The sequence below is a fragment of the Elephantulus edwardii genome, unplaced genomic scaffold, assembly GCF_000299155.1.
Source record: "Elephantulus edwardii isolate Elephantulus edwardi_28Jun2011 unplaced genomic scaffold, EleEdw1.0 scaffold00131, whole genome shotgun sequence".
In the NCBI taxonomy this organism is placed as follows: domain Eukaryota; kingdom Metazoa; phylum Chordata; class Mammalia; order Macroscelidea; family Macroscelididae; genus Elephantulus; species Elephantulus edwardii.
The window spans coordinates 2,459,723-2,482,406 of NW_006399881.1; the positions used below are offsets into that span (position 1 = coordinate 2,459,723).

The 22,684-nt window shown below is 38.4% G+C and overlaps 1 protein-coding gene across 2 annotated transcripts in view; it reads right to left on the reverse strand.

The window, feature by feature from the left end:
- The window catches only part of LOC102864624 (kelch-like protein 13-like), a 153,545-nt gene that overhangs the window by 90,247 nt on the left and 40,614 nt on the right, over window positions 1–22,684 (reverse strand). Inside the window, exons 1-2 of one of the 2 annotated variants that reach the window (XM_006893760.1) lie at window positions 10,011–10,182; window positions 8,226–8,291 (exon numbers count right to left, since the gene is read on the reverse strand). The exons of the other annotated variant lie outside the window; for it this stretch is intronic. Of the exons in view, the coding sequence (XP_006893822.1) occupies window positions 8,226–8,291; window positions 10,011–10,051 (107 nt within the window). The 5' untranslated portion in view covers window positions 10,052–10,182. Of the gene's footprint in view, window positions 1–8,225; window positions 8,292–10,010; window positions 10,183–22,684 lie in introns of those variants that run through there. 2 annotated transcript variants of the gene reach the window in all.

The following is a 22,684-nucleotide window of genomic DNA, read 5'->3' on the forward strand; positions in this document are numbered from 1 at the left end:
GGTGACTACCTTTACATTCATATATGATTCTTGAAAGGAGCTCTGGTGGCCTGGCGGCAAGAAGCTGTGCTGCAATCCCAAAGGCAGGTGATTCGAGGCCACCAGTTGCTCTGCAGGAGGATGGGCAATTTCCTCTCATGCGATTAACTGCCTGTGAAAAACCACTGGAGGGTCAGTCTGACTCGATGATATACAACGACAACAACAACATGATTCTTAAACCCATATGCCCAAGTAGACCTACTATTTTTGAGGTAATGCATCTATCAGATCCAGAAGTTAAAATAATTCTTAAGTATTTCCATCTGTTTGAAAATGCCTTAAACTGTTATACCAGTCTTTGTGTATACTGGGGATGGCGGGGTAAATCAATGATTTCTTAACAATGTACTTTTTACAAATCTGATTTTACATTATTATCTGAAAAGTATTTGAAACAACAAAAGCAATATAGTAAGATAGTTTATCATCATCAAATAGGGGTAATACACCCAATGCTCCAATGGGAGGCTGCATTGTGCCCTGTGTTCCAGCCATGCAACTTGCTCTGTCTGGAATGCTGTTCCAAATTCTTTCTCCTCTTTCAAGAAGGAATTCTGTACATCTATATCTTCTCACATTCCCAGGCCAATTTGGCTCTTTCTATTTGTCCCAATGGGACACTGCACATAGTTCCTTTTTGGCATCTATGCCTTTAAATGTAGTATCTATTTTTTTAACAGATTGATAAATATCTTTAGGGCACACTCATGTGTGTATGCGCACACACACACACACTCCCCTAATTGAACACAATTCCTGAGGCATTAGAAAGCACTCACTAAGTATTTGTTGAATAAACTGAAAGGCAGTCTTACAAACAGAAAAGTTTATAGTTAAATCACTCTTACTGAAGCCAGGATATGTCCTAGAAAGGTTAACAAATATTATTACTGAACCTCCTGTTGCTAAAAGTAGAGTTCAATTAAGAAGAATCTTTATTTCTTAGTTTGATCATTTTAGGCTTTAAAGTCCTCATAATGGAAAACCCAATGCATACATTATCTTGTTAAAAAAATTAGAAATGTTGAAGAAAATCACCTTGAATATATCCTTTCTTAAATAAATGTATTACTTCTAGTGATGAAGGATTAAACTAATGAGAAGGGGGACCCTTCTCCATCTTCCTCTTTCAAATAATCTGTTCAGTCATCTCTCAGCAACTTTCTAAGTATCTGCTTAAATTACCTTGTTGTTGTTACTATGTGCCATCGAGTCACTTGCTATTCATAGCAACCCTATGTACAACAGCCCTAAACTCTGGTCTATCCCTTACCAATCTTATTGGCTCTCACATGCCTATCCTAATTACCCCAGTGATGGAATTAATCCATCTCATTGAGGGTCTTCCTCTCCTGCACTGTCTCCCTACCCTCTCAAGCATGATGTCCCTCTCCAAGGACTGATCCCGCCTTGCAGCCTTGCAACATGTCCAAAGTATGTCAGTTGGAACTTCAGAATCCTTACCTCCAAGGAGCAGCCTGGCTTTGCCCTTCCAAGACAAAATTGTGTTTGTTCTCCTAGCAGGCTATGGTATATTCAATACCCTTCTCCAGCACCAAATCTCAAAGGCATCAACTCTCCTTCTATCATCCCTAGTCATTGTTCAGCAAGTAATTACAAAGATCATGACCTGTATCAGGCCCACCTTAGTCTCCAGACTGGCATCGTTGCTCCTCTGTACCTTGGAAAGGTCTCTGCAATTTGTCATTTAATTTCCTGGGTGCTGGTACCAAAAGTGTTCATTAAAGAGCCAAGGAAAATGGACCTGTCAACAATCCCAGTCTCTTCATCATCCATCATGATGCTGCCAATCACCAGGGGTGAGACTCCTTGTTTACTTGACGTTGAGCTTTAATCCATATTGAAGGCTGCAGTCCTCGACCTTCAGCAGAAAGCACTTCAGGTCCTCCTTAGTTTCAGCAAGCAGGGTTCTGTCATCTGCTTAATGCAGATTGTTGATGAATCTTCCACCAATCCTGATGCCGCATTCCTCCTCGTACAGCCCAGCCTCCTGGATAATCTGTTCTGCATATAGATGAGAAAGATATGGAGATAGGACACATCCTTGATGCACACCCTTCCCAATTTTGAACCATGCAGTGTTTCCTTGCTCTGTTCTGAAAACTGCATCGTGGTCCAAGTATAGGTTTAGCATTAGCGCAATCAAGTGTTCTGGAATTCCCATTCTTCTTAGAGTCAGCCACAGTTTGTTGTGATCCACATAGTCAAATGCCTTTGCATAGTCAATGAAACACACATAGACATTCCTCTGGTACTCTCTGCTCTCAGCCAAGATCCATCTGACATTAGCTATACTCTCCCTAGTGCCATGGCCTTTTCTAGATCCAGCCTGCACTTTGGGCAATTCTCTGTTGATGTGCTGTACCAGTCATTTTTGGATAATCTTCTGAAGAATCTTGCTGTGTGTAATATCAATGATACTGTTCAATAATTTCCACACTCTGTCAGATCACCTTTCTTTGGAATGGGAACAAATACAGATTTCTTCCAGTCAGCAGGCCAGATGGTTGTCCTCCAGATTTCTTGGCACAACTTGGTGAGCACATCCAGGGCTGCATCTGTTTGTTGACATATGTCAGTCAGTATACCATCAATTCCTGGGGTCTTGTTTTTTGCTAATTCTTTCAGAGTAACTTTAACTTCCTCCTTCACCACCACAGGCTCTTGCTAATATGTTGTTTCATGAAATTCTTTTGTGTCCACCAATTCCTTTTGGTACAGTGACTCTGTATACTCTTTCCATCTTCTTTTAATGCTCCCTGGATCATTTAATATTCTGCCCAAAGCATCATTAAGTATTGCAACTTGAGGTTTGAATTTGTTTTTCAGTTCCTTCAGCTTAAGAAATGCTGAACGAGATTGGCCCTTTTGATTTTCTGACTCCAGCTCCTTGCACATTTCACTGGAATACTTTACTTTGTCTTCCCACACTGCCCTCTGGAATCTTCTGTCCAAACTCCTTAATATCTTGATTTCTTCCCTTTGCTTTGGTTTCTCTGCGCTCCAGTGCAATATTTAGAGTTTCTTCCAGCATCCATCTTGGTCTTTCTTCCTCCTCTGTCTTTGTAATGACCTTTTGTATTCTTCCTGGATGACACTCTTGATATTCTCCCACAGCTCATCAGGTCTTTGCTTATTCATGCCCAAGGCCTCAAACCTATTCCTGAGATGGTTTTGGAAATAAGGTGGGGTAGACTCAAGGTCAAATTTTGGTTCCTGTGGACTTGATTTAATTTTCCACAGCTTCAGCTCGAACTTGCATATGAGTGTTCTGTTCCAAAATCAGCATCTGGCCTAGTTTTCACAGCTGATATTGGTAAGTAAACTAACCAAGTCAATTTTACAATTTTTCTAAGGTGCATGTTTGTTAAATCTTCATTAGGAAAAAAAGCCACTGCCTTCAAGGTAATTTTGTCTCCTGGCAACCCTCTAATTGCTGTTGTGTGCTGTCAAGTTGGAACCAACCCATAGCTGACTCTCCAGTGGGTTTTTCAGAGGCAGTTAATTGCATGGGAGAAGATTGTCCATCCTTCTCCCACAGAGAGCTGGTGGATTTAAACTACTTGCCTTCTTATCACTAGGCTTCCATAACTCCGTAGTGACCCTATAGGGCAGGGTAGAATCCCCTATAGAGTTTCCAATACTATATGCCTTTATTGAACGTTTTGCATTGTTGAATCACTTATGACTCATAACAATGCTATGTATAACAGCTCTGAACTCTGCTCTATCCTGAGCCAACCTTATGTCTTTGACACACCTACCCCCACTACTCTAGTCACTGAGTCAATCCATCTCATCAAGGGTCTTCCTCTCTTGTACTATCCCTTCACCCTCCCAAGCATGATGTCCCTTTCCAAGGACTGGTCCCTCTTTGTAACATGCCCAAAGTATGTCAGAGGGAACTTCAGAATCCTTGCCTCTAAGTAGTAGCCTGGTTTCACCCTCTCCAGGATGAACTTGTTTGTTCTTTTAGAAGTCCATGGTATACTCAATACTCTTCTCCAGCACCACAGTTCGAAGGCATCAATTCTTCTAGACTGCCATATTTATCTACCAAAATGCATCATGAGTTTTGAAAGACAAATTATAGAGCAAAATGAGTATGAACAGCTGAGTAAAAGTTGATTTTGCTTTGTAATATTTCAGTGAAATCCCAACAAAAAAGTGGAATTAATTTAAAATGTGTAGTATTTATAAAATTTAAAAGTTTAAAATATGGCCTTAATGACTTAAAAGCACTTTCATATAAAACTTCACATAGTCAAACTCCTTTATTTCAGTTGTGATTTCATCAGCTATCAAATATGACAAATTATATGAAGACAATGCAAGTAATATTGCAATCTGAATATCTCTCAACCTTGCATTGGTTTGCTAAGAGTAACCAATATGGAATAGTGTTAATTTATGACAGTTGGAGCAACTTTTCTACAATGAGCACATCACCCATCAAATATACAAAAAAGCATGCTGCTAAAAGAAATGGAACTTTTGTTATGGCTTAAACGCATTCAGAAATCCCTATCCTTTTATAAAAATCGGAGCTTTTGAAAACTATTTAAAACAGCACACAAAGACAGATTTCTCAAAATTTCAATTCAAAATAATGAAACAATGCTATCTGAAGAACTTATATCCTTTTATCCAAAGAGTTATTACAACAATATTGTAACAGAAATACAATAAATGTTAGAAGCCAAAAGTAAGATTTAGAAGATTGTTATGACCTCCTTGTGTATATGTAAATCTCAGTTACAAATACAGAGTAAAAGCAACAAAATGAAAGATAGCATCCTGGGAAAGGTGGCGAGCCAGAGAAAGACAGGAAACCCAAAAAAAGGCAGACTGACAAACTCACTGACTGGAACAATGGGCATCAGTTCATCAATATCCTGAGGATGGTGCAGGATAGGGCAAGGATCATCTCTCTGGTTCACAGGGTTGCTGTCTCCAAATAGAAATGGACAATTTTTGGGGAAACTAATCTTCATGACTTACTAAAATTATACACCATTACTCAAGTTTTCCATGAGAAAAGGCCTTTACATTCAGCTGATTTTTTTTTCTCTAATTTCCCTGGCCTAGTCATGAAAGTTTTAAGTTACCAACCTATACGTATAGCCCAAGAAAATATTGGCAACTGAGAAGAAAAAGTTTTAGCTATATACTGGAAGGAAAAATCTTCCACATTAAAAAAAAATTCCATTTTACACTTGAACCTTATGGCCCATGGCCATGATGTATTCAACAGTTTTCCTAACTCTAGTTTATAGTCACAGTACCTTTCTACTAAGCTGTGTGCCAGAGATTCAGAAACCCCTTCAGTACATTTATTTTCAAGCCTTGATATCTTTCTTGTTTCCTTTTGAATTCTTCTTCTCTTTATTCATTTTAAATTCCACAAAACAAGTTGAAAGGTACAAGAGCAGCTATTCTGGATTTTAAATACATGGTGGTGTGTCTAAGTTCCAGAAACTAGAAGATCCGTGTGCACTTTAAAATTACTATGCCTGTAACATATATCGAGCAATTAAGCTGACAGAACACGATGTGAAAGCATCCTTAACTCATGTTATATAAAGTTCTCATGGGTTGTGATCTAACTACAATATTCTTTTCATTTTAGCTCTAATTTTAGCACCACTGGGTGCAGCGGTTATCTAATTTGGGGGGTGAGGGCAACATGTTCTATTACTAAATACAATTTGGGAATGAGGGAATAAAGAGAGAACTCATCTTCTAGGTGTAAACTAAAGTTTGGATTTTTATGACTCCCTTTTCTGAAGCCCTCCACTTCCAATAATAAGCTTTAAATAACCTGGTTCTTTCTTATGGAATTCTGAAGCTATGTAATACTTGAGTAACAGATATCTTCCCTCCAGCTAGCATATATTTATTCATCCCTTCCTTATTTGGCTTGATCCAAATCAGAGACAAAGTTGAACATTTTTAGGAGACTTCAGACTTCTACTACAGTGTCTGGCCATTTTGTTTTAATTCCTATGATACGGTTCAGTTATTAAACAAAAATATTTATGTTTAGGGGTTTCCAAAAATGCCCAAATTTGAGGTTCAGATTTATAATACAAGGAACATATAGCGTGTATTTCAGATAGGAGAAAGAGACAGAAAGTCTAAACTTAAACTGGTACTTGAAATGGGACATAATCACTACTAGATTTATTTATTAAAAATCCCATTGTTATCAAGTCTGAGCCAACTCATAGTTGACCCTCCAGTGGATTCAGAGGCTGTAAATGGCACAGGAGGAGAGTGTCCATTTCTCTCCTGTGGGCATTTAATAGATTCAAACCACATACCTTTGGGTTAGCAATGCAACTCCCTCTCTCCTAGGCCACCAGAACTCCAACACTTTTACATTTCTCAACTCAAAGGCAGTTGTTCCCACTGTGCCATACACAATTTCTTAGTCCTTATTGACAGTGTAAGGTTCTTTGAACCACACAAACACACAAATCAACCAAGTCACTAAGCCAAACCCAAAGAGAAGATGCTTGCTGACTTAGTTCAATCATCAATTAAACAGTCTGACTCTTTTATACGTTATGGCTATACAAAAATAGCACATGTTCCCTAGCCACTAGGCCCTTTTAATCTAATCAGGTGGGTTAAATATTCTCATGTGAAAACTGTGAGGGGGAACAGTTTGCTACAGTAAAGCCTTAACCATCCAAAACCCTGTGATGTTCTCACAACATTGTAAAAATTATTTTAAAATGGAAATAATTTTCATTTTAAGAAATTAAAGGGGAAAAAGTATCTTTAAAACATTAAATTGTACTTTAAATTGTAAATTTTGGTGGAAAGCTTTTGGTCCTTTACCTTCTTCAATGATCTAAAATGGACATGGACCCAATTGTAAATGGGTATAATGCATAGAAGCAAGTGTTGCATGCTTCAGATGCAGAAACAGCCAAGTTGTGCCAAGCAACTGTCACTCCTCACCTTTGCCTACTCCGCATATATAAACCTGCTCTGCCTTTTGACAAGGAGCACAGACGCTACAGAAAGAAAGTGGCTCTTTCCTCTCTAAAAGGCTTGTACCTGTAAGGCAAAACCTTTAGTATGCCTATCAATCATGTAGGGTGAATGTTCAAACATGTCAAAGTCTGGGAGTTGGGCCCAATACTCCGCAGTTTGAACAAGTCCCCCAAAATACTGCTTTAAAGACCATGTTGTTACCTCTCACTCAAGATATACAACTATAGTGAAATATTTTCTCTCTTTCTCTCTCTCTCCCCCCCTCCCTCCCTCCCTCCTTCCTTCCCTCCTCCCCCCCACCCTCCCCTTCTTCAGCACATCAGCATTAAAGCTGCTCACCACCTTCTCTGTGGCTTCTAATTGCTAGCCCTGTTATTGAGACCTGAGATGTGTTCTTCTCCCTTTTCTCTCCTTCGCTTCATCTTTCTTTACTTTTTGCTTCCCTTCCACTCCTAGCTTATTTCCAGGCTTTCCCACAAAAGCTGCCCCTCAAGGCACCAGTGGGCAATCCCTACTGCCCAGGACCATTATCTTGCCCTCCCACACTCCAGAGCTGGGCAAGTCTGAAAGTAAGGTCTCCAGCTGGCTGATAAATAGTCACAGAGGCAGACAAACAGACAGATGCAAAGGGGCAAACTGTGAAGTACAGCAATTAGCAAACAAAGGCAGCATAAAAGTGGTGATTGTACAGTGTGGGTATTCAGACTTGACAATTGATTTCAAACTTTTGTCCTGAGATAGACTGCAGGACAGAGCTAGTCTTCAGGCACCTGTGGTTTGCTCACAGCTCCTCCACAAACTAGCTTTGTGGCTACCATTGTTATTTGCCCTCAACTGTAAGTTAGGGGGAAATGCCACCTTCCTTGCCCATCTCACAACAATGTGAAAATCAAGTGAGCTAATGTTTGTACAAGGGAGGGGGAAAAAAACTCATAAAGCATAATACGATGATCTGTAGTATTTTTAACAATAACAACTACCACAAGAACAAATTATTATTGATATTAATAAATACAGTACCCTAGATATTAATGAAAATTTCTTTGGTGACCAATGTCTTTTATTATCTCAGGGTCTTTTTTTTTTTGTAAAAAAAAGAAAGAAAACAAATTCTCATTGGCAGAAAGGTAGAGGAAAATGCAGACCCTTGAACATACCCTGAAGTTGATTTTTTGAATATATCCTTGAAATCGGCTTGTTTTAAAGACAATTGCCTCCGTCTCCTGAAAGTGGAGTGCAAAAAACAAACAAGAAATCTCATTAATTTTAGCTCTGATGTTTTAAGTTCCATTTTTAAAGCATACCTCCCCACAAATATTTTAGCTAGAAAATTATAGACCTTTATTTTCTAAATCCTGAACAAGCAGAAATTTTTAAATATCTACATTAACTTAACCCCCTAAAAAATCCCTTAAATAGACAGTCATAAGATTCTGTTTGTTTTGAGAAGTGCTCTTTATGTTTCATAAAATGTGGCATAAAGATTGACATTAAATACAATATTTATTGGCAGCTTATCTAAAAGACTAAACTAGCCAAATTTGGATGCAAAGAAGCACTTTTCCAGTACATATATACTCAGCCCTTGGAATGCTTTGTCATTTTCTAGCTATTTTTCTGGCTTAAAAAGCTAGAAAGGTCAATTCTTTGTTGATATACTGTTTTGCCATAAAATCCTGAAAGCAAATGACACACATTACAAGCTTTCAGAGAACAGATGGCTAATGTTGTTCTAGGTTCATTTACTACCAATTTTCTTATTTTCATACTGCGTGTAATTAATAAAAACATATAAATAGATGTTCTGTCTCCTAACCAGGAGATTTGGGTTTTGTCAAGTTCTGCCTGCATCTAACAACTCCTTTGAGCTCATACAAAAGGCAACACCATACAGATATAGTTCCGTCTCAGGAATGCAGTTTTAAAAATAGAGACTACTACAGAAGCACTGCAGTGTACGCTGTCAACAGTCAACACTTAAAAAAAAATTAAAAGTATACCGGCAGATGTTTGAGGAGTATGAGCACAAAATAGAATTTATTTACATTTATTTCATTTCTGTTGTTAATTTCTTGTAGAAAGCAAAGATTCGCCTGATCTAGGCTTTTCTTCAAAATGAATTGTTTTGTTTTCTGGGTCATCTCACAAGTACTATTGAATTATTAAAGTCACAACTAAATCAAAGTCATAGTCTAACGGTATCTTTTAAAAGACCTTGACAAAGACCTTAAACAAAATATTATCCTAAATTGCATTATTTTGCTTGCCAAAGGTACGTGGTAAGTATTTTATTTCCTTTATTAGAATAATAAATTCAACACAGCAGCTCTTAATAGCATTATTTTAAAGCCTACTTTAAAAATACTAGATACATTAAAAATTTTCTTTTAGGACCACTAAAAGCTACAATGGGTAAAATATATACTTGTTCAATTTTGGCATTAAGGGTAGTTTCACCAAATAAATAACAATTCTATTTCTTCTTTGCTTAAAAATACATTAAAAATACCTTTGAACACAGCTTAGTTTATATTCCTGTTAATATTATCTCTTTTCTTTGTGTGTTTAAGAAGAATCTGCTGTGCCACCTTCTGGTAACTGAGTGAAATCATGTATCCCTATACCAGTCACTATTCTTTATTTTAACTTTTTAAATATAGCTGTATTTTTTAACCTGCAATACATTTAAGCTATATAAATGAAGCCATACCACAGTCTGAAACAAAGTAAAATTTTCTTAGACAATTTTATTTCTTAAAACATTCAAGTCTCACACATGCTTCCTATGATTTTTGCATGGTTACCAATATGTCTCCTGAATTCTACAATACATATAAAATTGATTTTTGTATACCGCTTCACAACCAAATGTGCAAATAACAGTCTTGCTATTTTAATGAGTAAATAACAGCAGTGAATAAAGGAAAAGAAAGGTCTCTTACCAATAAGCCCATTTTTCTCTTAAGGTTTGAACTCTCATCATTTGTCATGTTCTTGTGGATCCCTCTCTCATCAAATTCTCTGGAGTTTTAAAGTTAAGAGCTGTGATGCACAGCTAGGCTCTGCTACATATTAGCGCACCCTAGTGCATCTGTCTGGTATAACACTTCAGTTTTAGCTACCAAAAGCAGAAACAGGTTTTATGTATTCAAAAATGTATGCACTGCACACCTTCCCTTGATAAGAAATAGATAGACATTGTAGTCAGCGTGGTTGAACTATTTATAATTCTTATCTAAACTCCTAATCAGATATGAAGATTAAAACCACATGACTCCTGTGCTTAGTTCCAATAAAATGAACAGGAACTAAGTGCTCATTGGTAGCCCAGAGGTGGGGTGAGGCAAAGACTAATACCAGGAGACATGACTTAGGGGGCGAAAACCATGTTTACCAGAAAGTAACCTACTCATGTCAGTCTCCTAAATCTTCATTACCTTTAACTCTTCCTTTTCCCAAACCCCTAGTAGCCATTCATTATATCCTATCCTTTAACTTTTCTAGGAATCAACCCTCTAGGGGCTTTTGGTGGTTGGTTGTTTTTCAACAAATGAGTTGTTGCCAAGAAACCAAATAACTGGTTTTGCCTGCATCCCCTATCTTCAGCCTATCAATCAAACTGCTTCTAGAGAAGATGCTCTTAAAATAATAGTATAACCTAGCCCCCTGATTGATTCAGACTCACAGAGACCCTGAAGGACAGAGTAGAACTGCCCCGCAGCATTTACATGGCTGTAAATCTTTATAGGAGCAGACTGCAACATATATCTCTGGCAGAGGGGCTACTAGGGTCCAACCTTTATATAAATAGATCATTGTTACTAAACACACCATGCCACAAAATCTCCTAAAATAACACTATACTTGATGGAAAATGGGTGTTTAATAAGTATTTTCTCCAGCAAATATGTCAAGAATTTATTACTTGCTAGAAACCATGTTGGATGACGTAGTCATCAAGATGACTAAGACATAATCTCCTGCTCTCTGTAAGCTCCTTATAAAGTGAGAGAAGCAGAGAGGTACATTGACAACACAAAAGGTAGCATCCAAAGCTTTAGTAATATGTGCTCTGCCTGCTACAGCAGCAAGGCATTAACTGAAACCAGGCTGCTGGAATAAGGCTTTTCTCTTGGTGAACTCGAGAAGAAATAGTCTGTGCAGAGACATATGTAGGGGAGTAAGTACAACATGGAATAGGAGACGAGTTGAAAAAGTCTTCTGATTGCTAGCAATAGTTTAGGGGGCTGAGTATTCAGAAGAGTGACTTGTAAGGTATGTTAAAACAAGATCATAGATTTCATGTGTCCAAGAACGGGTTTATATTTTATTCTATGCACTATGAGAAGCCATTTGTTGAATGAGCAGACGAAAGACTGCATCAAGCAACTATTTAAAAACTATTTAAACTATTTAAAAAAACTATTTAAAAACTATTTAAAAAAAATAAAATCGATACATCCGTAGAGCCACACTAAGATTTTGATACAAGCTGGTCCAATTGAATCTTCCAGTTCCCTGTTCTAAAAATAAAAACAAACATATAAACAACAACAAAAAAAACCCCACCTTAAAAAAATACACACGGCGAGCTCTGGTGGCCTAGTGGCAAGAAACTGCAACTGCAAGCTCAGAGGTGCACAATTCAAATTCACCAGATGCTCTGCTGGAGAAGGAGGAACAATCTCCTCCTGTACCGGTCAGATCTGATTTGACGGTACACACACAAAAAATAAAAAAATAAATACACACACACACACACACACACACACACACACACACACACACACACCTCCACATAGCAACTTCCCATTGGTTCTCAAGGTTGTAAATCTCCACAGGTAAACCTCAACTGCCCATCTTTCATCTACAGAGTGGCTGCTGTATTTGAACCACTAGAGATCCACAGGATTTGGGTTAGCAGAGCAACTCACTACATACTATGCCACCAGTTGATGGTGTTGTATGCTGTAATGTTGGAATCAATTCATAGCTGACCCTCGAGCCAAGTTTTCAATGGCAGTAAATCGCAAGGGAGATGACTGCTCATCCTTCTTCTGTGGAGCAGCTGGTGGATTTGAACCATCTACTTTTTGGATTGCAGCACAGATTCTTAACACTAGGCTAAACCAACTTTCCCCTCTGGCTCACAAATTTGGTTTGTGTATCTTCTTTGCTCCCTGCTTGAAATCTCTCTCACTTTTCAGTTTTTTGACTGAAACCTCTCATTCCTGCCTCAGCTTTAATTTCATTCTTTACTATGACATCTTTTCCTGGTAATTTAATTCTACAATTTTTTTTAAAGTTCCAACAATGCAGGTTCTGTGTACCTTCCATAATGCTTAGCACTCAATGTTCAGAAATGGTCTTGATCTACCCCCCCCCCCATTAAATGGAGGAGGCAAAGATTACAAGAGCTTCACAGTAAGCAAGGCAGGAGAAAGATGGGCAATCTCCTCCCGTATCATTTACTGCCTCTGAAAACCCCTGGAGGGTCAACTATAGGGTCAGTTCTGACTCGACAGTACACAAAACCAAGGGTAAGCATGTGGTATGGTTCCTAAAGTGGTGTGCTGCTAAACCAAAGACTACACCCAAGGATCTGGTGTTTCAAATCCACCAACAGCTCCAAGGGAGAAAAATGACCATTCTTCTCCCATGAAATATACAGTCTCCGAAGAAAACATGCTGGAAGGTCAGCTCTCAGTCCGTTTCAACTTGAGGGCAATGAACAAATGTGGATAAGCAGCCTTAGAAAGCTCACCTTCTCCGGCTTTGCAAAATACATTAGTGTGAGCAACTTCTTTCACCATTCCCAAGGAAAGGCTATAGCTTTAAAGAGAGGTGGACCTGTAACTAACAGCCACCCAGTATCAATAGGCAACATTGTTAGCTCTACACTATAGAGCTCTAGTTCCAAAATTCTAGAGAACTAATGACAAAAGAATAGAAACAAAATAGTTAAATGATGGTCCTGGATGTTGGACAAACAGAGCTGTAGGGAGTAGGGAAAAATCTGTGATTATATTTTACTGATTGATTATGGTATATCAAGAGAATCCACCTGAAGATTCATACCATAAACAAGACATATTTATGAATATCTTAAAACAAGGCAAAGAGTGAGAGTATAAGAATTGATCCAATGCACGCCCATGTTTATTGCTGCATTATTCACAATAGCAAAGAGATGGAAGCAATCCAAGTGCCCATCAACAAACGAATGGATAGAAAAACTGTGATATGTTCACACAATGAAATTCTATGCAGCACTGAAAAACAAAGAACCAAAAAAATATTACACAACATGGGTGACCCTGGAGGACATTATGCTGAGTGAAATATCTCAGTCACAAAAGGACAAATACTGCATAGTGCCACTGTTGTAAAGCAGAACTGACATCAGAGTTGGGGGAAACTAAGGAAAAAGGGGATAAATAATGAACATTTCATTGAAACAGATGAAGGAAAGAACTATTTAAAAGGAATATATGACTAAGCATTATTTGTATGACAACAGTTCTGAATAAGAGGTGCATAGCAAAGAGGACTAGGGAGGAAATTATGCAACAATGAATGATATTTTTTTTTTTTAGTGAGCTAGTGGAGGCAGGGAGGAAAATGTGCAACAATGAATGAATGAAAATACAACTTTTCTGTAAATTTTCATTAAAAATCACACTTGAAAATAAGCAGGGGGTGGGGGGAAAAAGAAAGAAAATGGCTAATTCTGAGCCAAATTGTTCTCCATTACTTACTTTAAAGGAGAGAGAGAGAGAGAGAGAGAGGAAAGGAGGGAGGGAGAGAGGGAAATGGAGAGGGAGGAGGGAGAGAGAGAGGAAAGGAGAGAGGGAGAGGGAGAGGGAGAGGGAGGGAGAGAGAGAGAAAATGGTTCCAGAAAAATTTAGAATCTCTAAGAACAGGCTATCATAGAAGGAAACCTAACAGTAAGAAGAAGTGGTTTTAAAAAATGGGAAATAGTGTTAGCTGATAAATAAGGCTAGTACAAGCAGCTTCATCTGAGAAATATATCCTAGGTATAAATACTTAGTGTTTTCCCCTACAAAAAGAAATGCTGGAATTGTAATGCTGAACATCAAAGGGCAGCAGTTTTAATCCAGGAGCCACTCCATAGAAGAAAGATGAGCAGTCTCCTCCAGTCAAGATTTACAGTTTTGTAAACACAACAGAGGGTCACCATGAGTAGGAATCTAGATAGTGGCAGCAGTGGGGTTCTCTCTATGGAACCCCATTATGCTTAGCCTCAATGAGTAAGTATTAGAAACTCTCATAGATGTTAGGATTTCATTTTCTGTCTTGCTTTTGACGTACGCACACTCTCAGAATTATATAGTAATGGAAAAAAAAACCCATGGTGTTTCCTTTTATGTCAATGATAAAAACAATCTTTTCATCTTGGTCAAGCAATTTATGTTAAAGTGAGTTAAAAGAATTTGGCCAGTAATTTTAAAAAGCAATTAAGACATGAAAATATTCCCTCCATGACTTAAAAATGTCCAAGATAAAAACTGTCTAAACTCTGCCTTTTTTGGTTATTGAGCACAAAAACTGACCCCTTCCTTCGCCACTAACTTCTAAGGGGGGAAAAAATTAAATTCAAACATAGAGGAGGGGAAAGAATATGACTTTGGACGTGTGCCACACTTTTCCCAAAGAACTTTCGAGAAAGGAAGAATGTGGAGGGATATAAAAATGATTTAATCCATCAGGTCTTGGTAAGCATCCACAATATCATGCATCTGAAAACAAAGAGACATTTGCTCCCTTAGCTTGTAAAGATCTGATCAATTGCCAGGGTGCTTGGATTTCCTTCACGGTTGGAAAAAAATAATAAGAAGAAAACAATCCTATTTCTCCTTAGGATAAGTTATTTTATCCAAATCACGAATATACGCAGAACTTGTAAAAGTTAAAGTAATTAATTGTACTTGTTGCAGCTGATTGCCATGCCATTGTCTCCAACTCATAGCAACCTTGATCATAAAACCAAAATGTTGCCTAGTTTAGCACCATTTTCTCAAACATTGGTATATTCGCACCATGGTTGCAACTATTCTGTCAGTTCATGTCATTGATGCTTTCTCTCATTTTCATTGGTTCTCTGTTTTGCCAAATATGATATCCTTTTCTAGCATCTTTCCTGATGATATTAAAACAGTCTCACCAATCTTACTTCTAAGGAACATTATGGCTACATTTCTTCAAATATTGATATGCTTGTTGCTTTGACAGTCCACAGCATATTTAATATTCATTACAAAACCACAGTTTCCATTCTTCTATCTTCTATTTACATTATACAATTGTTATATTAGAGAAAAATAAAAATATCATGGTTTGAGTCAGTCACATCTTAGGATGTAGTGACATGTTTGCTTTTTAAAAGTTTAATGAAGTTTTTTTTGCTGAAGATTTGCCCAATCCAATGTGTTGTTTCATTTCTTAGCTGTACCATTGGAAGTTAAAACCATCAGGTTAGTTTGAAAGCACAGAAAAAAGCTAAATGTCATACCAATTCCAAAAGGCTGACATATGAAATTAATGAGACAGTAGGAATATCTTTGTCAGTCACTGTTCAATCTAGATCAACTATAAAATATTATATAATAAAATTCTTTTTATTTATTATTTGTAAATAGTCTCATCAGCAGAATTTCAAGTAAAACAATTGAATATACCTCTTGATTTGAAAACATTGTATTTTGATTTTTCAATTCAACTCTGAAGTAGATAGTGCAGGCATTAATATTCCTATTTTCCTAGTGAAGAGATTATTAAATTACTTGGCTCAAGTGACAGAGCTGCTGAGGGAGTTAAAATACAAGAATCCAGGTCCTCTAACACCTAATTCTGTTTCTCCCCCTTCTCTTTAATAGTCACTCCGGAACTATACTAATAATTATTTTAGTGTGGAAACTCATGGCTATATATGGTGACTAGGGATGATGGAGAGAGAATTGATGTCCTTGAGCTGTAGTACTGGAGAAGAGTGTTGAATATACCATAGACTGCTAAGAGAACAAACAGGTTCATCCTGGAGAGGGTGAAACCAGTCTACTCCTTGGAGGCAAGGATTCTGAAGCTTCATCTGACATACTTTGGGCATGTTGTGAGGAGGGACCAATCCTTGAAAAGGGACATCATGCTTGGGAGGGTGGAGGGACAGCGCAAGAGAGGAAGACCCTTGATGAGGTGAACTGACTGGGTGACTAGGTGACTGGGGCAATGGGGGTCAGTGTGTCAGAGACAATAAACTTGACTCTGGATAGAGCAGGGTTTAGGGTTGTTGTACACAGGGTTGCTATGAGTTGCAAGTGACTTGATGGCACATAACAACAACCACAAACACACAGAGCCCACAGCTGAAAGAGAAGAGCCATTAAGAGAAATGTGAAGATCAACTTACACTGGTGCTTCAAACACCTTCCTAATGCTGATTCAGAGAACTCCTTTAGTCTCTCAATTAGCAATCCAGTTTGGTTTTAGTTTACCATTTTTGTGAGTTGTGTGAATGTTTACAAAGAAAACAGTCTTTCCATTCAACTATTCATACATATTTTTATAACATTAATTACAACATTTACAATGTAACTGTACCCTTCCCACTCACTCCCTGTGATTCTCCTTTCTATTAATCCTTCTATCCTACCACTTCCTGTTTGAGCAAATGCTCTCCTTCTGGTCTTACGTAGTTGGTTATTCTAAGAAGTAAGTGCCTCCCTGAAGTTAATTAGTTCCATGGTTTGGCTTAAAGTTATGCTATGGTAAGTTACCACTGCACCACCAGGGCTTCTGGCATATTAAAAAATTCATTGCTGAAGAAGAGTTGGTTCTAACTAACAGCAACTCCATGTTGTTGTTGTTGTTGTTATGTGCTGTTACTTGTGACTCATAGCAACCCTAGGTAAAAGTGCTCTGAACCCTGCTCTATCTTGAGCCAATCTCATTGTCTCATTGTAAATCTCATTATAGGTATGTCTCTGACATACCTACCCCCCACTACTCCAGTTGCTGAGTCAATCTATCTCATCCAGGGTCTCCCACTCTTGCGCTGTCCCTCCACCCTTCCAAGCATGATGTCTCTCTGAGGACTGGTCCTTCCTTGCAACATGTCCAAAGTATGTCAGACAAAGCTTCAGAATCCTTGCCTCCAAGAAGCAGCCCACTTTCACCCTCTGAAGGATGAACCTGTTTGTTCTCCTAGTAGTCCATGGCATATTCAACATTCTTCTCCAGCGCCACACCTCAAAGGCATCAATTCTCCTTCTATCCTCCCTAGTCATTGTCAAGCTTTCTGATGCATAGCAAGTAATTGTAAAGACCATGGCCTGGATCAGGCACACCTTAGTCTCTAGACTGACATCAGTGCTCTTCAGCACTCTAGAGAGGTCCTTGACAGCAGATTTTCACAATGCAATTTGTCTTTTTATGTCCTGGCTGCTGGTACAAAGATAGAACAGAGCAAAAATTCTCACAGGGTTTTCAAAGTTGTGAATCTTTATAATACACTGCTGCATATTTCTCCCACAGAGAATGGTGGGGTCAAACTGTCTAGCTTTCGATGAGAATCCCACTACTTAACCCACAGTACAACCATGGCTCCTTTCTTTCACACCATGACTGTTTTCTATATTAGGTAGAGTCTATACATAAGCACAGGCTTTTTAAAAATTAATATTTTATTTATTTTATATGTTAAAAACTTAGTTTTGGAAGAAAATGAATATTAGAATTGCAAACTGTTTACATAATTACTCCTACTGATGTTTGCATAATAATTCCTGTGTGTGGGTTCCTGGCATAGTACACAACTTTACGGTGGGAGTATGAAAGGATAAATATTTCAAGAAGCAGCTGCCGGACTGAACTGAGTGAGAGGAAAAGCTCCAAAAAGGAAAGGAAATGCCAATAATCATTCTTCTAAGTCAAAATAGTATTGGTAAAGCTACAAACTGGAGAAATACATTTCACTGGGTCATCAAGACCCAGTCCAGTGAATACTGAAAACTGAAATTCAAACAAAACTGAAACTCACTGTCCAATGCTTAGAACTGCCTCACAGCTGACCCACCAGTGGGTTTTCAGAGGCTGTAAATCACAAGGAAGGAGATTGACCATTTTCTGTGGAGCTGCTGGTAGATTCAAACCACCAAAAGAGGTGGCTCCTTCGGGTTAGCTATGCTATCAGAGCTTCCTGCAAAATGAAGCAGTCTCCTAAAAACCAGCCATGTCCACACACTGCTAATTGAAAAAGTTCAAGGCATGACTTCTTGAATTGTTAGATACTAATAAAGTTTAGTTGCAAGCAGAGATAATGAAACAGTAAACCACCAAATTCAATTTTGACAATCACTGCTCCACTAGATGGAGCAAAAAATAAAGAGAATTCAAACAAACAAGTCACTGCCCATAAACAATGCCTCCCTCCAACAGTATGGTGAGCAGTGAAGAGCAAAACAAACGTGCAAATCAACACAGGAGGGTCCAATGCTAACAAATCCCTTTATCTTTCAAAACAATGAAAAGATGCATACTTGATGAAAGACATGGGCATCTACTGTCCTGAATTGCAATGTCTCATTTCTTTCCAGCCTCTCCTTTAAGTATGACAAACACAATGGACATTAACATCATGAAAAATACAACGTTTAAAAAGAAAGTATGATTCTTTTGGGGGAGAAACAAAGTTTAGAGAGTAGAGGTAGCATCTCCTGCAGCTGGGAGGCCTAACTGATGCAGATCACTATTTATGGTATATTCTGGATCAAAATGATTGGAGGTTGGTTTCTTAGGTAAAAAGTAAAGAAATAATACTTTGCTAATACTGTACCTAAATTTCCTGTTGGGACACAGACACCTTAGATGGGTTGGCTATAAATTCAAGTGGTCATAAAAGGCTCTTATTCCTACAGGAGTCACAGAGAACAGATTGCTAGGGAGATACATACCAGCAGTTAAAGGACAATGAATAAAACAGTAGCTAAAAAAAATAGGATTCTCCATTAAATAAACAGGAGTTCTGGGGGCATGGTCTGTAGGGAGTTGCATGGCTGACCATCTCTGTCAGTTCAAGTTTACCAGCTGCTCAGCGGAGAAAGAAGGTCAATCTCCTCCTGTGTGATTACAGACTCTGAAGATGACCCACTAGAGAGCCAGCTATGAGTCAGTTCTGAATCTAAGGCAATGATTTGAGTTACTTAAACAAATATATGTGGTGAGATAGGAATTCTTTTTTTAAACAATTGTTTTGTTTTGTTTTTAATTATATTCTGATTTATTTACAAAGTTTGAATACACTGTTTTTCACAAAAGATCCTTCCCATTTCCTTCACCCTACCCACCCATCGAATTGTGCAACCACATAATTAACACTCTATGCCCCCACCCATCCTCACCCCTCCTCTATTTCCACCTCCACCCCCCCTTGGATCCTCATACTCATTCTACGATAATGGTTTTATATAGTATTTGTCTTTATGAGACTGAGTTAGTTCTCTCAGCGCAATGTTCTCCAGTCTCTCCCAAGTTAGGTAGTCATTTACAAAATCATTGCTCCTGCATGCTGTGTAGTATTCCATTGTATGACTGTACCACAACTTCTCAATCCATTTGTTTGTAGCTGGACATCTGGGCTGTTTCCATGTTCTTGTGATGGTAAATAATGCTGCTATGAACATTGGTGTACAAGTTTCTGTTTGAGCTTCAGTTCTCATTGGGGGGGGTATATTCAAAACAATGGAACAGTTGGGTCATATGGAATTTCTATGTTCAGCTTTTTGAGAAAATGTCAAACTGCCTTCCAGAGTGGTTATACCATTGTACAATCCCACCAACAATGTAAAAGAGTTAAAACAGGAACTCTTAAACATTGTTGGTAGAATTGTACAGTGGCACAACCATTCTGGTAGGTAGGTTGGCATTTTCTCAAAAAAGCTGAACATAGAAATTCCATATGACCCAACTATTCCATTGCTTGGAATATACCCTGAGAAAATGAGAGCTGAGGTACAAATGGAGACTTGTACACCAATGTTCACAGCAGCATTATTCACCATCGCAAGAACATGGAAACAGCCCAAATGTTCAGCCACAAACAAATGGACTGAGAAATTATGGTACAGTCACACAATGGATTATTACAGTTACTCCCTAACTTGGGAGGGACCGGAGAGCATGATGCTGAGTGAACTAACTCAGTCCCACAAGGACAAAAACTGTATAAAACCATTGTTTTAGAATGAGTATGAAGATCCAAGGGGGGGCAGCAAAGGGGTGAGGATGTGAAGGGGAAGGATTAATGATGAGATCACACAATTTGATGGAAGAGGGGTGAGGGAAATGGGAAGGATCTGGTGTGAAAAACAATGTATTCAAATTTTGTAAATAAACTAGTATAAAAAATAGAAAAAATACAAACCAAGAGTGAACCTGGCACCCCATGACTTCAAATTCAACTTTATAATTAACTATCTTCCGTGGCTTCCTGAATTTCATGGATGTATTTATTGACTCTGATTTCAAGATTCCCTTCGACCTCGGCCCCAACTACTTCCCACACAATACCACCTTACCCAGAACTTCCACGACAGCTATAATTTAAAACAAAACAAAAATCAGCCTATGGCACCCAAAGAGGAATGTACAGAAACAAACTGAGCAGAGGGAAATGGAGAACAAATGGAATTCAGGCAAATTCTTAGCCAGGGCTTTCCTTGTTCCAGAATAATCTCCTAGAGTGCAAACTCTGTGAACTAACTCATTTTCTCTCTACTTCCCACCCTTCCTTCCTTTGGCTCTTTCTCTCACTCACACACTGTTTGCTTTGTAGTACTGCCAAAAATTTTAGCAATTACAGGTTCATTTGAGCTAACAAGAAGCCTGTTAAAATTTTAAGTACAGCTGCCAGGATGAGGTGGTTATCAGTTATTCACACATTGGGGTGAATGAGTTCAGTCAAGTTGCTTCAAATAGCAAGAGCTATTGCCCTGAGGGGATGATGCCAGCTGAAGGTGGGAGTGAGCCTTCTGGAATCTTCATAGTCATGGGTTAAGTACTATTTCAAGAAAAGCTGTCGTAGAGGGCTTTAGGGTCTAGAGACTGAGAAACTGAGATGTAGACATGAAATACTGAGAAGTAAAAAAAGGGTGACTTCTAAGAGTCATAAAAGAAGTCTACTAAAGCTCAACTCTAGAACTCAATGTCTTCCAGAAGCAGCCCAGGATCCATCATGCCTTTTTTTGACCCTCCGCCTCTAAGCACAGGGCTCAAGCTAGTAATATCCATAGCATAAACCAGCTACTTTGTTGCTATTGAGTTGTTTCTGGCTCAACTTGGGACTGGGTCAATATCTCCCCATTATATATGATATGGGAAAATGCATTCCTGCATCCAAATACATGATTTGTAAAGAAACCTTTAAAATGAGGACATGTCCCATTTATAGGGTGAGAATTACTTGTGGTTTTGAACATACATTCTACACAACTGGGCTGCTCTCTTTGTTTTGTAAATGTTCAGAGAAGTGTGCTCTCAGAGAGGTATATTCAAAAGGATATGAATATACATGGAAAGTCTAAAGTGAACTATGGCAGAGAATCAGGGGACATTTCACACAAGGGCACTTGGACTGAGTGTGTAAGAATGAGCAGGAGTTTGTTGAAAAAATGAGAAGAAAGGTGGGAAAGTGCAGGAGGTGGGCAAGATTAATCAAGGCACAGTTACAATGTTGACAACATAAAGTCCTTTTTAAAAATTGTGCTGAAACATATCTAACAAAAAGCTATTTTAAGGATACTTATATTGTAAAACTGTAAGGAAAATGGCATTTGCCAACACTACATCTTTGAAGTGTACTATTCAGAGAGATCAATTACCTCAAACATACTGTCCAACCATTTTCAGTATCCATTTCCAAACTGTTTCATCATTCTTAACAGAAGTTCAGCATCCCCTAAGCAATGCTTTTCCCTTTCCTCCACTCTCCCATCTGCAAACACTAATAAATATAATAATATAATAAATATAAGTTCCTATATATTTCCCTAAAGAGCCCTGATGGCATAATGCATTAAGGTCAACAGTGCAAATTCACCAGAAGCTCTTTGGAAGTAATATGAAGCAGTGTCCTCCTATAAAGATTTACAGTCTCAGAAACCCAGAGGTCACTCATTTTGAGCTGAAATTGATTTGAGGGCAATGAACGAGTGGGCAGATATTTGCCTATTCTTGCTTGGTTCCATAATCAACGCTCTTGGTACCATCAGTCAGGAAATCAAAAGATGAATTGCATTAGGAAAATCTGCTGTCAGGGACCTCATCAGAGTGTTAAAGAGCAATAATGTCAGTCTAGAGACCAAGGCATGACTGATTCAGGCCGTGATATTCACAATTACTTGCTATGCATCAGAGCTGGACAGTGACTAAGAATCAATGTCTTTGAGTTGTAGTGCTGAGGAAGCATACTGAACATAGCATGAACTGCTAAGAGAATAAACAAGTGTGTCCTGAAGAGGATGAAACCAAATTGCTTCGTAGAGGCAAGGATTTTGTCAGCTCTGTCTGACATACTTAGAGCATGTGACCAGGATGGACTAGT